This window comes from Mustela erminea, chromosome 17, assembly GCF_009829155.1.
Source record: "Mustela erminea isolate mMusErm1 chromosome 17, mMusErm1.Pri, whole genome shotgun sequence".
Classification (NCBI taxonomy): Eukaryota; Metazoa; Chordata; class Mammalia; order Carnivora; family Mustelidae; genus Mustela; species Mustela erminea.
The window spans coordinates 50,060,963-50,076,923 of record NC_045630.1 but is presented as its reverse complement, the minus strand read 5'-3'; the positions used below and the strand labels follow the sequence as shown (position 1 = coordinate 50,076,923).

The following is a 15,961-nucleotide window of genomic DNA, read 5'->3' as shown; positions in this document are numbered from 1 at the left end:
GCCCATAGACCTTTTTAAGTTTGATAACTCAAAAACTTCTTCCCCATTTAACAGAATTGAAAACTAAGGCCTACATTGGTCACATAGCCATTTATGGGCAAAGTGTGGCTATAATCTCATCCTCAGTGCTGTCCTCAGTGCCCCAATCCCAAGCTCTTGCAGTTACTAAAAGGAATTACAAAAGAAATGAACACCTTATTTTCCTTTTTTAATTTGACCTGTAATCTTTTCTCATTTATTTAAAAAAATATTTAAATTACTTACCTAACTGTCCACTTCCACTTACCTCTGCTACTTGTAAATGCATATTTACTTAGTAGCAGAAGGGGACAAGTGAATAGGAGATTATTTGAGACAGATCTGTACTTTGTGAATCGTTCTGAGATTGTGGACCTGAGAGATAGGTATTGTCTACCAAAGTTCCTAATGCTGGTGTCTCAAAAAGGAAAAAAAGCTCTATAACAAAATGACTTAGAATATAGGAGGTTTTTCTCCAGAGCCTCATATTAATACAGTTGTGATGGAATAAGCAAAATCGTTTGACTCCCATTGGCTTAAGTGTGTTTGTTATATCACAGAAGGCAGCCTCCCAGTGTAAAGAGCTTAGCTCCTCTGTATCTAGTTATTTCATTCTCGGTAAACATGTTCTGTTTTTCACCTAGAAATTCTCATGCCATTTCAATTCTTTATTTTCTTAAAGGACTTGCTATTGTGACCAAATACATTACAAAGGGCTGGAAAGAAGTCCATGAATTGTATAAAGAAAAAGCACTTTCTGTGGAGACTGAAAAATTATTAAAGTATCTGGAGGCTGTAGAAAAAGTTAAACGCACAAAAGATGAACTGGAAGTCATTCATCTAATAGAAGAGCATAGATTAGTTAGGGAACATCTTCTAACAAATCATTTAAAGTCTAAAGAGGTAAGTAAAGTATATTATAGCTTGTGATTAAACAAGTAATTTGTGGCATATATTTGTGCATATATTAAAATTTATGATGTGATATGTATAAAAGTAATTTATAAAATGTAATATATAAGATGGGTAACAGTATATCCACTTTTTTAACAAAAAATGTAAAATATATCTTGGGCGCCTGGGTGGCACAGTCGGTTAAGCGACTGCCTTCAGCTGAGGTCATGATCCCGTAGTTGTGGGATCGAGCTCTGCATCGGGCTCCCTGCTCAGCGGAGAGCCTGCTTCTCCTTCTCTCTTTGCCTACTTAGACTCTCTGTGTCAAATAAATAAAACCTTTTTTTAAAAAAATGTAAAATATGTCTTGAAAATAGTATTTATGTAAAATACTTAATACAATGCCCAGGTGTAGTTGGCATTCTGGTAAGTGTTATATCTGCTTCATAAAGGCTGGTTAATTTGCCTGCTAATTAAAAATAAACAAATAAAATTCTTCTGTATAGTTCCTTCTTAAAATAGACTTTACTTTCTTACTCTAGTAAAGAGAAGTTAATTTGATAAGCCTTTGACCAGTGTGCAAATCTTTTTATTTAGGAAATACTTGGAACCCCAAAAGAAAGGCTTAAAGGATATGTTAGTAATATTGATACCATGATTATACTGATTCATGTGCCCTTAATCTTTTATATTTCTCCCTGTGTCACTTCAATAGGTATGGAAGGCTTTGTTACAAGAAATGCCTCTTACTGCATTACTAAGAAATCTAGGAAAGATGACTGCTAATTCAGTGCTTGAACCAGGAAATTCAGAAGTAGCTTTAGTATGTGAAAAACTGTGTAATGAAAAACTGTTAAAAAAGGTAAGCACTTGGGCACCGAGGTAACTCGATTGATCGAGCTTCTGCCTTTGGCTCGGGTCATGATCCAGGGGTCCTCAGATTCCCCTGCTCAGAGGGGAGCCTGCTTCTCCCTTCCCTCTGCCCCTACCCCCTGCTGTTAAACACGCACACACACATGCTCCCTCTCTCTCAAATAAATAAATAAAATCTTAAAAAAGAAAGAAAAAGGTAAACCTTACCTTTGTTAGCTACTACCAATTGAAAAACTCAACTTCTAAATTTTGGAAACATAGCCAGTGCAGTTTCAGGTGTTCTGAGATTTTTATCATACCAGATTTTATTTAACTCTGAAATCGAAGATAGTAAGTCCTTGTTTTTATTTTTTCCTTAGCTACGGTAACAAAACCTAAGACACATAATGACTATCTTTCATTTGAATTTTGCATTTACTTTCTGTCTCTGTCTTGTTTTTAGGCTCGTATACATCCATTTCATGTTTTAATTGCATCAGAAACTTATAGAACAGGTCATGGTCTCAGAGGAAAACTAAAGTGGCACCCTATTGAGGAAATTTTGAAAGCTCTAGATGCCGCTTTTTACAAAACATTTAAGGTAATGGTTTGATTTCTGTTTTATAACAAATGATCCAGTTGGGACTTGATATATTTTATAAAAACCCATTTTAAAGATGATACTAATAGGTTAACCATTTTTATTAGATACTCATTTATTTTTCCACAGTTTGTGTAAATGTGGATATATAATTAACATTGGAAGCTTATGAATACAGATTTTCTCCTTTGGACAATATCCAGTCATCTTATAAAATCATTTTGTTAAGTTTTAAAATACCAAATTTAAGATTTTTTTATTCCTGTAGAGTCCTTTGACTTGGTCCCCTGTCATTCTGTTAATGAACAGTGGATCTCTGTCTTCGTGAGAAGTGAATTTTTTTTTTTTTTTTAAGACTGAAAATCCTACATCAGAGCTATAAGTTAAAGTTTTGATTTTAAAATTTTCTTCTTACTCCGCAAAATAGTAGTAACTAAATTCATCAAATGAAAGGGATTATACAAATGAGATTTATCTTCAATATACAAAAATCAGTCAATGTAATATGTCACGTTAATAGAATGAAAGGACAGTTACACAGTCTCAGTGCAGTAAAAGTATTTAATAAAATTCAGTACCATATTATGATTTTTAAAAAAAGTAAACTAGGAATAGAAGTGAACTTCCTCAGCATGATAAAGGCCATATATAAAAAACCCACAGCTATTATTATACTCAAAGGTGAAAGGCTGAAATCTTTTCCACTGAGATCTAGAACAAGACAAAAATAACAACTTTTCCACTTCAATTCTACAAAGTCCTGGAAGTTCTAGCAGTTAGGCAAGAAAAATAAATAAAAGATACCAGATTAGAAAGGAAGAAAAATTATCTCTGTTCTCAGATGACATGATCTTATAAGGAGAAAAGCCTACAGAATCCACAGAGAGCTTAGAGCCAACAAACAAATTCAGCCAAGTTGCAGGATATAAAACTAATGGGCAAAAATCATTAGTATTTCTGTACACTAGCGATGAACAATCCAAAGGCCTTAGCCTTTGTTTAGCCTTAAGAAAACATTTCCATTTACATTAATATAAAAAAAACAAAAACAAAATAAGACTTAGGAATAAACTGTGAAGGTACAAGATCCATATACTAAAAGCTATAAAAAACATTGCTGCAAGAAGTATAAGAAGACTTAAATGGGAAACATAAAACTTGTTAAGATGACAGTACTACCCAAAGCAATCTACACATTAAGTGCAGTGCCTATAGCATGTTTTGCAGAAATAGTAAAACCTACTGTAAAATTTATGTGGACTTTGAAGAGACACCCTCCCCACCCACCCCCCGCCGCTGCCCAATAACACAGCTAATCTTGAAAAAGAACGAGGTTGGCAGATTCACACTTCCAAACTTAGTACAAAGGTACAGTAATCACAACCATGTGGTACTGGCATAAAAGCAAATATATAAACCAGTGGAAGAGAATGCAGAGGCTAGAAATGAACTCTCACATGTGTGATCAATTGGTTTTTGACAAGAGTGTCAAAACTGTCCAATGCAGGAAAAGTTAGTCTTCAAAAAATGGTGCTAGGGAAACTGGATAACCACATGCAAAAGAACAAAGTTGCCCCTTTAAATTACACCACATACAAAAATTAAAGTGGCTCAGTGACCTATATTTAAGAGCTGAAACTATGAAACTCTTAGAAAAAAACATAGAATAAAAGTTTCATGACATTAGATTTGGCAGATTTGGCACATATGACACCAGAGCACAGGCAATAAAAGGAAAAGTAAATGAATTGGACTTCATCAAAATTTAATAAACCTTTTATGCATCAAAGGACTCTCATCAAGAGAGTGAAAAGATAACCTATAGAGTAGGAGAAAATATTTGTAGATCATATGTTTGATAACTTTTTAATGTTTAGAATATAAAGAAGTGCTACAATTCCACAATAAAAATTTTTAAAAACCCAATTCAAGAATGGGTAAAGTACTTGAATAAGACATTTCTCCAAAGACGATAGCCAGATGGCCAATTAGCAGGTGAAAAAATGTTCAACATCATTAGTCATCAGGGAAATGCAGATCATTGGTTCTTATCAAAAAAGCAGAAATAACAAGGCTTTGGGAGGATAGGAGAAACTGCAACCCTGGTACATTGCTGATAAGAGTGTAAACTGGTATAGGCCTATGGAAAACAGTTTGGTTGTTCCTCAGAAAGTTAAACATACCATTACCATGCCATCCAGCATTTCCGCCACCTATGTATATACCCAAAGTAATTGAAAACAGAATCAAATGTACCTATAGGTGAGTGTTCATAAGAACACTCTTCACAATAGCTAAAAGGTAGAAACAACCCAAGTGTTCATCAGGAGATGAATGGATAAACAAAATACAATATATACATACAGGGGAGTATTCAGTCTTTACAGCCTATTACAAAGAAATGCATTTTGAAACATGCTACAACGTGAACCTTGAAAATATTTTGCTAAGTGAAATAAGCCAGACGCTATAGGACAGGTATTATATAATCCCATTTATATGAGGTATCTGGAATGGGCAAATTCATAAAAAAAAAAGGTAAAACATTATAAGGGGCTAAAGATGGATAGGAATAGAGAGTTACTAATGGGTACAGAGTTTCTGTTTGGGTTGATGAAAAGGTTCTGGAAATAGATAGTGGTGGTTACATACCATTGTAAATGTACTTCATGCCTGGAATTGTACCCTTAAAAATGATTTAAAAGCAATTTTATGTTATTTATGTTTTACCACAAAAAACTTCGCTAAAAATTCTCAGTTTACTTTCTGAGGAATGATTTCTAAAAAAAAAAAACAAAAAAAAAAAAAAAACAAGAATATAGTAACTTCTTTAAATAAAATTACTAAGTAGGCTATCTTATTTTGTTTTTCCCTCTAGTAAAAACTTAAGCATTTTCAAATGCTTGTCAATTAGTTGGTAAATCAAAAACCAGGTCTCTCAAGTGAAAGATGAGTAAATACGATTTTTAGAAATCTAATTGTAATTTCTGTGACTGCTTTTAATGATCATTTTGATTTTTTTTTTTTTTTTTTTTTTAGACAGTGGAGCCAACTGGAAAGCGTTTCTTACTGGCTATTGACGTCAGTGCTTCTATGAACCAGAGAGTTTTGGGTAGTGTCCTCAATGCTAGCACAGTTGCTGCGACGATGTGCATGGTAAGAACACCTAAGACAACTTAGAATTTTTGCCACCCTAAGAAACATTTAATGTGGGGCAAAACTATAAAGTTAGATATGATCAAGGATTATGTTTTCACCTGTTTTTGTCATTTTGCTATATAAGGAGAGTTTTAAGCCTGGGTAGCTCTGTTAAGTACTCAATTCTTGATTTTGGTTCAGGTAACTATCTCAGGGTTGAGAGATTGAGCCTGCCTTGGGGTCCACACTGGGCATAGAGCCTGCTTAAGATTGTCTCTTTTCCTCTCCTTCCCCACTCATGTGCATGCTCTTTCTCTCTCTGACAAAAAAAGAAAGAAAGGAAGGAAGAGGGGCGCCTGGGTGGCTCAGTGGGTTAAAGCCTCTGCCTTCGGCTTGGGTTGTGGTCTCAGGGTCTTAGGATCAAGCCCCGAGTTGGGCTCTCTGCTCGGCAGGGAGCCTGCTTCCTCCTTTCTCTTTGCCTGCTTCTCTGCCTACTTGTGATCTCCCTCTGTCAAATAAATTAACAAAATCTTTTAAAAAGAAAGAAAAAGCAAAGTTTTAAGTATATTGTAAGTATATTTATAAAGCATGTCTAAAGAATAACAAATTTTTAATTTTACCGAATATTAAATATTAATGTATTATTGAAAAAGTAGATAATGCTTTGAGAACTTATTAATAAATACCGAAGTTAAAAGATCAGGAACTAATAATAATAGTCAGACTTTGGTTCTAGTCTGTCACTTCTCTTCTGTGACTTTATTCTATATTAAAATGAGAAGCACATATGCACATATTACAAGAGCCATTTGCTTTGTAATAGTTTGTGAAAGTACTTTGAAAGCTATACTGTTACTATGTAGTTCCAAAACAAAAATAAGTTTAGAAATAAAATAAATATCTTTTAAAGATTTTATTTATTTGAGGGGCGCCTGCGTGGCTCAGTGGGTTAAAGCCTTTGCCTTTGGCTCAGATCATGGTCTCAGGGTCCTGGGATTGAGCCCCACATTGGGCTCTCTACTCCGAGGAGAGCCTGTTTCCTCCTCTCCCTCTGCCTGCCTCTCTGCCTACTTGTGTTCTCTATCTGTCAAATAAATAAATAAAATCTTCAAAAAGAAAAAAAGATTTTATTTATTTGAGAGAGAGAAAGAGCATATGAGTAGGAGGGAGAGGGAGAAGCAGACTTCCCACTGAGCAGGGAGCCCGATCAGGGCTCCAACCCAGGATTCCCGGATCATGGCCTGAGCCAAAGGCAGATGCTTAACTAATTGAGCCACCCAGGAACTCCCAAATTAAATATCTTCTAAAGATGAAGTTTTATGAACTTCAAGATACTGTATTTATTTCACTCATATGCTGAAAATTACCACTTGAATTTTTCAGGTTGTCAAACGAACAGAAAAAGAGTGTTATGTAGTTGCTTTTTCAGATGAAATGGTACCATGTCCAGTGACTACGGATATGACATTACAACAGGTTTTAATGACCATGAATCAGGTAAGGAACTGTTTTATTAAGTTTACTTAATGTGTTGTATAATAATCTTATATTGATGTTATGTCTGATATTAATGTTTATGAGAATAAATAGTTTTATCTCAATTTTCCCATGAGCACAAAATAATAAATATATACACATGCTTTGAGAAGGTCTATGTTTTAGCCATAAGCAAAATGATAATGTAAAAAAAAAAATTTTAAGTATTATTTCAAACATCTGAGTATGGAAACTAGGACACTTATTACAAATCATGTTTTTGTTCTGAGTTAGATCCCAGCAGGTGGAACTGATTGCTCTCTTCCAATGATCTGGGCTCAAAAGACAAACACAGCTGCTGATGTCTTCATTATCTTCACTGATAATGAGACTTTTGCTGGAAGTGTCCATCCTGCTGTTGCTCTCAGAGAGTATCGAAAGGTAAAATTCTAATACTATTTCTCACCCCAAATAAGACTCCGTACTAAAATATACACTATATTTTTCCAAAAAATACTTAAGATCGTTCTGTACCTTTGTATAGGGATACAAAGCCAGTTCAACAGTACTTGAAATAAAAAATATTGGTTATCCATATATGATTTATTTCAGCTAGTCCCAAATTCTATACATTACTAAAATATCCTCTGCAAACTGTTTTTGGCAATAATAAAAATATTTTACCTTAACTATACATTCTTAATAATTCATTGTGCTCCTTGAAAAATTAAAGTATCATTTATGAATTTTGTTAAAGGACTACATAAAATTAAAGCAAAGGTATAATCTGTGTTTTAAGTTTCATGGCTACTTCTGTGTTCTAATCAGTGCTCTCCAATTGAGCTCTCAAATCATGGAAATGTTCTTTAGCTACAGTATCCAGTGTGGTAACCACTAGTCACATATGGCTGTCAAGCACTTGAATTGTGGCTAGTGTGATGAGAAGAACTAGAACTTGATGAGAAGTGCTATTTCTCAAATTGGGGTTTTCCTATCTGCAGCCTTAGCCTGGGCCCTTGCTAGAAATGCAAATTCCTAGACCCCATGGGAGACCTGCTGACTCAGAAACTGGAGAGTGGGATTGTGTTTTAACAAACCCTCCTGGGGAATCTAATGTATGTTTAAATGTGAGAGAAAGGGAGAGAATAGATTTGTAGTCAAGGCAGGCTGGGTTCTGAGTCCTGGGTCTTTCCCTTTTACTGACTGCAGACCTAAGCAAATTATTTAACTGATGTATGTCATAGTATTTAATAGCACTACTTACCTTTTGAGTTATTATAACAGTTATATTAGATAAGTTAAAGAGTTCATTATGGTATCTGACATATTGTATACTCAATGATTATTGGTTTTTCTCCAAAACTCAGTTATTTCAACCCTAAGTCATAGCTATAAAGCAAGTTCTGACATGTGACATGCATAGATCATATATAACAAAACCATAGACCAAAAGTTGAGAATTGCAGGGAAATGTTTCTTTATATATACCCACACACACTGCCCCAGTATTTGATATATTGGTAAAAATATCTGATGTCCCCAAATGTCCTGACAGGTTTCATAAGTTGAAAGCCTTTTGGCTGCCTAAGAATGTAGTACTCTATGGCCCATAAACAGAAAAGCGGGAATTTCAGGCAGGCTGTTAACACAATTTTATTTTCTGTTCTAAAGATCAGAGTCTGACCTTGATAGATTAACAGATTTTATGGAGAGAAGAAAAAAAATTGACTTCAGAATGAAAAATTGTGATAGCCTTATAAGTGTTTTTGGTGGTTATTTGCTTTTGCTTACATAAATTTTTTAAATATGTATTTTGATCTTTTCCTACAGAAAATGGACATTCCAGCTAAATTGATTGTTTGTGGAATGACATCAAATGGTTTTACCATTGCAGACCCAGATGATAGAGGCATGTTGGATATGTGTGGCTTTGATACTGGAGCCTTAGATGTAATTCGGAATTTCACATTAGATGTGATTTAACCATAAGCACCAGCATGATATCAGAGGTCCATTGCCATCAGTGATCTCACTAAAAATATGTAGCTACTTCCCAGCTAATCTTAATCCAATGAAAGATGATGATAGTATAGTATGTGCATAATGGAAAATTTACCTTGCCAAAAAAGAAAAGAAAAAGAAAAAGATGAGCCCAAAGTTCTTTCTGTCTGCTAAACTAGCTCTTGGGAAATAGCTTCAGAATACACTATAGCTCCCTCTTTCTAACAGAGAACTCCTTGTTGATAGACACTGTAAAATAACCAGTTTTGCTATGGTGAATAATCTCATTTGTACTTAAGAGAAGTGAGAGCCAAAAGTAAGTAGTTCTATATCATGTCACTTGTTTGAAAAGTGCTTGAAGTTTTCTTAACTGCATTGGGAAAGGACAGCTGTGACAATGTCCAAATACTCTGAAATGCACTGGACCATGTAACTGTGATGGAATATCAAATTCATCTGTAAATTTTTATACCAAGGGGTTTTAAAAAAAAGATTAAATTATGAACACATTTTTACAAATTCCTTGGAGTTTTCTAAGATCACATAAATAGCAGCTTTCTTACTCAATGAAAAAGATACTTTAAATCTGATATTTTATTTACACTTGTAGGATTGTTACATTAACCAGAAAAAGAGTGGAAAACCCCTGAGAAAAGACACTAAAGTTCGTGTCAGCTGAGGAAGTCTGTTTGGTTTGCTTTTTGTTTGTTTTGGTGCATTTTATTGCTGTGAGTTGGGGCATGACTTGACAGTTTGTGCTGAAATACAACAACATAGCCATGTGTAGCCACACTTTTTCTTTTTTTTCATAGTCTTAACAAACGTAAACAACAAACTGTTTTAAGCATTTAACTCCCCCACTCATAAATATGAAAAGTATGATAATTAAAATCTCAGCTGTAACCAGATTAGCTTTTTCCTTACTTTAAATATTCTAATTACCTTTAACTATTTTTTTAACCAGTTGTAAGTGGGTTTTAGATATTTCCTAATTGTAAACATGTCAGTGACATATCTCTGTCCATTATTCATTTGTGGCAAGACATTCTTTTTTGATATTTTAAAAAATAATAAAGCAAGCTAGGTCTTTCATATTTGAAAGGCAACTTTTGAGTAACATTACCACTAACCAGTCTGTAAGAAAATTTTTTTTCTATTTTACTTGTTGTGTATATTAAACTTCCTTTTCATTTACACTAAAGTGCATTATTTTCTTGAGCAAATGTCCTTCTTTCTGGGGAGGTTTAACATACTGAAATTCCAATATATTTGCTCATAATTATATTATGGTTATTTAAGATAACATAAAATTTCAATTTTTTTGTATTCTTTTCCTAATAACTAATAATTTACTGAAGGATTTATAAAGCCCTTCTCATTATCATATGAAAAGTCAAACTGGTAAATGTAAATTATAACCTTCTGTGTGGTTAGGAGTCAGAGGTTTTGTTTTGAGGGCAAAAGAGGACTTGAATTTGTGAAGATACTTTATGTTTCATAAGAAATTTGGGTCTGGAAGTGACAAGAAAATGCCCCTTTCAGACTCATTAACAATGCTGGCTCTGCTATGAGCCATTCCTTCAAGGCAACTAGTAGCAATTTGTAAATGTTACGATATTTACCTGAGATTTTTTTGTCAACAAGGTAGTGTGTGGGTACCACCACCCTTGTACATTGCTTCAGACATCATTCTGTTTTTTGGCCCTCTGTCAAGCATTGGATGTAAGGTATTAGCTACTTTTGATAACATTAAAATATGTTCGGATTGAATTTAAAGTTTAAAGAGCCTAGTAAAATCCTGTAATAGTTTTTGAAGTTTCTAAGTAAACCCAAGATCTTAAAAATTATAACACGATCTTTTTATTCCTAATAGAAATGTTAATTGGAATATAGCATAAAGGTATATTTCCTTCAGTTATGTACTTCTCCTATAGTGCTTTTAGATGTTCACAAGTCAACCAGTCCATCAGAGAAGTAAGATTAGATGTGACCGTTTTGAAGATTTACGTACATCTAGTTAAATGGATTAGGGTAAGATTTAAAGAAGAAAAAAATCTGAAATTTAAAAGGCGATTTTTAATGTAGGTTAGGGACCCAAGGTCTAAAAGAGTATGGCTTTGGAGCACTGGATCTACCAATCTTGGGCTCTTCATTCCCATCCAGAATTCATCTCCCCACAGAATGGGAAGACATGGACTCACAAGAGTAGGTGGTGAAATAAAATTATTCAAAACCTTTATCTTTTTAGGTATTAGGAAATAATGTATCTACATGATTGCTTTAGGAGTAGCAAAACAGATTGTGAACATGTATGCTTTTCTGATTCATAGTAATCCTCAATTACAATTAATATCTTAACAACCTGTGTTGCTATATAAAATATAGCCCTATAGAAAAGATTTTTAAAACTTCACCTTATTATGTTGAAGTGATAAAGAAGTTTTATTTTCTGAATTTTAGGATTATTGCTACATTAATATTTAGGGAGCTATTGCTTTAAAAACAATTCTAAGAAAAATAAACTTTATTTCCTAGAAAATATGTAAATATTTTCAGGATATAGTTAAAATTAGTGAAACAAAGCTAATCTTATACTCTTCCTTATTTGTTGAAACTTCTTGAAAATGCAATTTATTAACAGTTAACATATTATTTAGTTTAGTCACTGTTTTATGGAAACATTAGTGAGGAAGATACTAGTGAATGGAATTTAGTATTACCCCTCTAGAACCTCTTGCTTATCTTACTTTGGGGGATTGTAGACAACCAGTTTAACCTTCAATTTTGTTATCTTTGAAATGTAACCTATCTGGATGCTGGGCTCTTAGAAGAATCAGTGATTTAATATCTGTATAAAAGTTTAAATTAGGAGGAGGACTTGCAATACAAATTAGAATTTTTTAAATTAGAAACATTGTTAATAGACGATACATGGTTCAAATGATAAAATGTTTTCAAATAACCATTCAGTAGGCTCAGTAATTAATTAAAACATTCCTATTCTGAGTGGGAATAGGAAGAAAAATGTTTACAGTGAAGGTGAGTATTTTTGACTAAAGTCACTATTGTGTGATCAAGAGAAAGTAACACATTCCAAGTTTTAACATCCATTTGGATATAATCTTATACTTATCTAAATGAAGAAACACTATTAATAAGCATTTGGTTAACCTTTTAAAATAACAGGTAAATCTACAAATGATTATCATCATATCAGGATTTGTCCTCATTTTTGGAGATTTTGCAAAAAACATATAAAATTATTTTGGAAATTTAAGGTAAAATTCCTGAATAAATTGGAGGATCTGACAAGTGAAAAAAAATTTAAAAGCACATCTAAACAATAATTAAAAAGAAATCATTGTGATCACTTATTGGACTTAGCCTGATTTAACCTAAAGATTATATACCCACAGATAAAAATTTCTTAAAAAGTGGTGCCCTTAGAGTAAGTTATCAAAAAGGAAAAATTCTAGACTTACATTTCATAGGTTTGGGGTGATTTGTTAAGGCAATATCCCCTCTAGAGAAATGTTCTATAGCCTCAATATAAACATGCACAAGGAAGAATTGGGGAAAAAGCTATGAATTTAGTTATATATACTGTACAGATTTTATTTAGCATTTCCCTATTATTTGCTTCCTAATCTTCCTTGTTGGAAGATTATACCTTGTTTTTTTGTTTGTTCATTTTCTTAAAATTACTTTATTCTGACATTTTTGTCTTCTGTTTCTAACCTTACCTCAGTAATAAAATGAATGACAGGAAAATCACCCATATTCAAAGTTGGGATGAATCTCTTTGCACATTTCAGATCACATTTTTCAAATTAATAATAGGCAGATCTCTTGAAACAATAATTGGATTAATTTATTTTCTCCCCAATCAAATTCTATTATATATCTTTTGCATTAGATGGTTGCAAAAATTTTGTGGCCTTTAAGTAAGTTTATTCAGTCTTTGTTTGCAATTCTAGATCTACTTTGCTCTTAGAAAACTAATTAACTGAATACTCAGAATAGCATATCTCGTGTTCATATTTCCATATAAGAACCACTTTCAAATCTTTCATCTACTAAGTACTTAACTGAGCTTATATATACATCATTTGTGGTGTACAAGAGCCTGTCAATAACTTGTATTCACATTTAATATTTTTTAATTGGTAAGTTTTTTGCTTTTGAAAAATTAAGTTAATTTAAAAATTCTATGGCAATATTTTTTCATGTAGAAATCTAATATAGATAGTTAAGCATATGTTTGAATAAAGTTATAATAAATAACACATTTTCCTAAACCGTGAGAGTTTCAAATTATATTGGAAATTGGTAGAAATAAAAACTAGAGAAGTTGCATTGCAAAATTCTATTACTGAAACTAAGGTGATTATTTTCAATGATTATAAATTACATAAATACAATGAAAATACACAAAAGCTGTTTCTGAGCCTACAGAGATTTTTCCCTTTGCTTTTTAATTTAGCACCACCATATGTCATATTAATTTTATGAACACAAGTGATACTAAATTTTAAAATATATTTAAGACTTCTGTACTTTTAGAAGTTATCAGAAAACTGAACAAAAGAACTAGTAAGTTAGCTGTATTTCTGCTGGTTTAACTTAATGAACACTTGGATTGTTAAGAATAGTAAATAAGGTAAAGCCTTGCTATTTTATGTATCAATCCCACATATAATTGATAGAATATTGGAACTTTTGTTTAAATACAGTTTTTATTTGCAGTGTAAACTTTAGAATACATATACACCCAAATAAAGTTTAAATTATTAAACAACTAATGAATTGTAATCAAATGTGTTTGTTGCACTGTTATTTTAAACATGGACTATATATAATGTGGTATGAGTAGATGACATTTTTGTAATGCATATGAGTTATATTTTCTTCCTTTATTGCCACCTTCTGATAATGAAGAAATTCTCCAGAGGGATGAGATACATGAAATCATCTTTTTTAAAAAGTTCTTTAGGGGAGACGTATTATAGTACTAAACTGTCCATTTGTTTTATATAAAGGCTTTGATATCTGTAATTTACCACTTACTGAATACTTAAATTACACAGAATAATGCCTGCATAGAATAAAATTTAAGTATGCAAGAGCCTTAAAGTGAAAAAAATGAATCTTCTGACTGCCTTAAAATATGACTAGCTCTCCACAGGCATACTAGTTACTTTCCATAGGGTCTTGTTCATTAAGTAATGCCTTAATAGCGTTAGTGTTTCTGAAGTACAGAACCCAAAGGGTCTTACAGAGCTTTCGTTTTTACATAATGGAAATTTAACTGTTAAGTTTTAAAACCTGATAGTACATTAGTAGTTTTAAGTACCTATTAATAGGATAATCTGGGTACACTGATAACATTCTACATATGTGACTGTTACCATCAGTACTATTTTGTGGCTGTTTAAGGTTTTTTTTATTGTTTGGTATAACAAATTATCCAAGACGCTGGACTTTGTGTAACATAATCTCCAAGGACCAAGCTGCATATTTAAACACTATGAATGAAAAACAGATTTGTACAGTTTCAAAAACGGTTACTTTTTTGAGGAAATTTTTCAAGACAAAAAGCAAATACTTTGTTTCAAGCCTATAGGCAAATTCACTGAAAGATGTGAATATAGTTGTAAAACATTGCAATTGTTGCAATAAAAAGTATCCAGGCCAGTCATTTGTTTAATTACATTCACATTTTTATATTCACTTTGCCTTTCAAAGCAGGAGTATTTTATAAAATTGAAAGAAAACTTAAAATTGTCAAGCTGGTGCTTAAGGATACAAAGTTTCATTTATACAGGTTTCATTTCAAAGGAAGGAACCCTAAAAAGAGGGGTGGGGGGGGGGGGTTCTTAGGTCTGTTGATAAACTTATTGATGCGTTGTTGAGTCTTCCATATTTTCTGTAAATAATATACCTATACCTTACAATGTAATTTTGCTGTTTTCTGATAGAAAATTGATGAATACTAATGTATTAAATTTATTTCATGATAAAAGTTTTCACCGATACTGTGAAATGTTTCCTTTTCTCGCCTTGAAAAATACCATACTGAGGACATCATTTTAGACATGGAGTGAGTGCAGATGCACATTACGGGAACTGCTTCTGGTCAGTTGTATTATGTAGAAACCAATAGATACACCAAATAAACTCTATGCACATCAAATAATGGTTTTCACTTTTTTTTTCTCCCCCAAAGATTTTTTGAGAGAGAGGGAAAGAAGCACACTTCCCCCGCACTGAGCAGGGAGCCCAATGCGGGCCTTGTTCCCAGGACTCCAGGATTATGAACTGAGCCAAAGGTGGACACTTAACCAACTGAGCCACCCAGGCACCCCGGTTTTCATTTCTTTAAAGAAATAAGAATTTTAAGGTTATAATATGCCTTATAAAATCTAAGGCTATCAGTAATCTGTTACAATATTTCAATAAGATGAAATTAGTTTGATAATTAACATTAGCCTTATAATGCCTCTAACTATATCTTTAAAATACATGTGGTTGAAGACTCTTCCCAGTGATTTCTGGATTTAACCAAAATGCGCATTCTTAAAGAGTTTCAACAGGTTTCTTTGGTGAAGAAATTACTCAAAGTTACCCTTGGGAAAAGTGACGTTAATACCAAAAATCAATTATGTAAACAAAAAAAGTTTTAGTGCCAATGCAGACATTTCTTTTCTCTCTGAATTCCCGTAACTTCTGAAAACTAAGATCTGAGCATATAGGTGATACATAAGAGTAGAAGCAAGTTACATCAGAATATACCTACCAAAACTTTGAACATTTGGTTGATCTTATAGTTCTCTATTTAAAGATGGCAGCAGTTATATGGAGAAATTAAGATCACAAATTATGCATTTCTTCATGGATAAAGAAAACTAGGCTTAAAAAATACTTTACAATAGGGGGTGGCAGGTGGGTCAGTTCGTTAAGTAACCCACTCTTGATTTCAGC

General features: G+C 32.9%; 1 protein-coding gene across 2 annotated transcripts in view; it reads left to right on the top strand.

The window, feature by feature from the left end:
• RO60 (Ro60, Y RNA binding protein) overlaps nt 1–13,788 on the top strand; it is a 28,079-nt gene extending 14,291 nt beyond the window's left edge. For both annotated transcript variants that reach the window (XM_032317530.1, XM_032317531.1), the window contains 7 exons: nt 701–921; nt 1,628–1,774; nt 2,228–2,365; nt 5,405–5,521; nt 6,887–7,000; nt 7,274–7,420; nt 8,810–13,788. In XM_032317530.1, the coding sequence (XP_032173421.1) occupies nt 701–921; nt 1,628–1,774; nt 2,228–2,365; nt 5,405–5,521; nt 6,887–7,000; nt 7,274–7,420; nt 8,810–8,962 (1,037 nt within the window). In that variant the 3' untranslated portion in view covers nt 8,963–13,788. The remainder of the gene's footprint in view (nt 1–700; nt 922–1,627; nt 1,775–2,227; nt 2,366–5,404; nt 5,522–6,886; nt 7,001–7,273; nt 7,421–8,809) is intronic.
• Nucleotides 13,789–15,961: the final 2,173 nt, after the last annotated feature.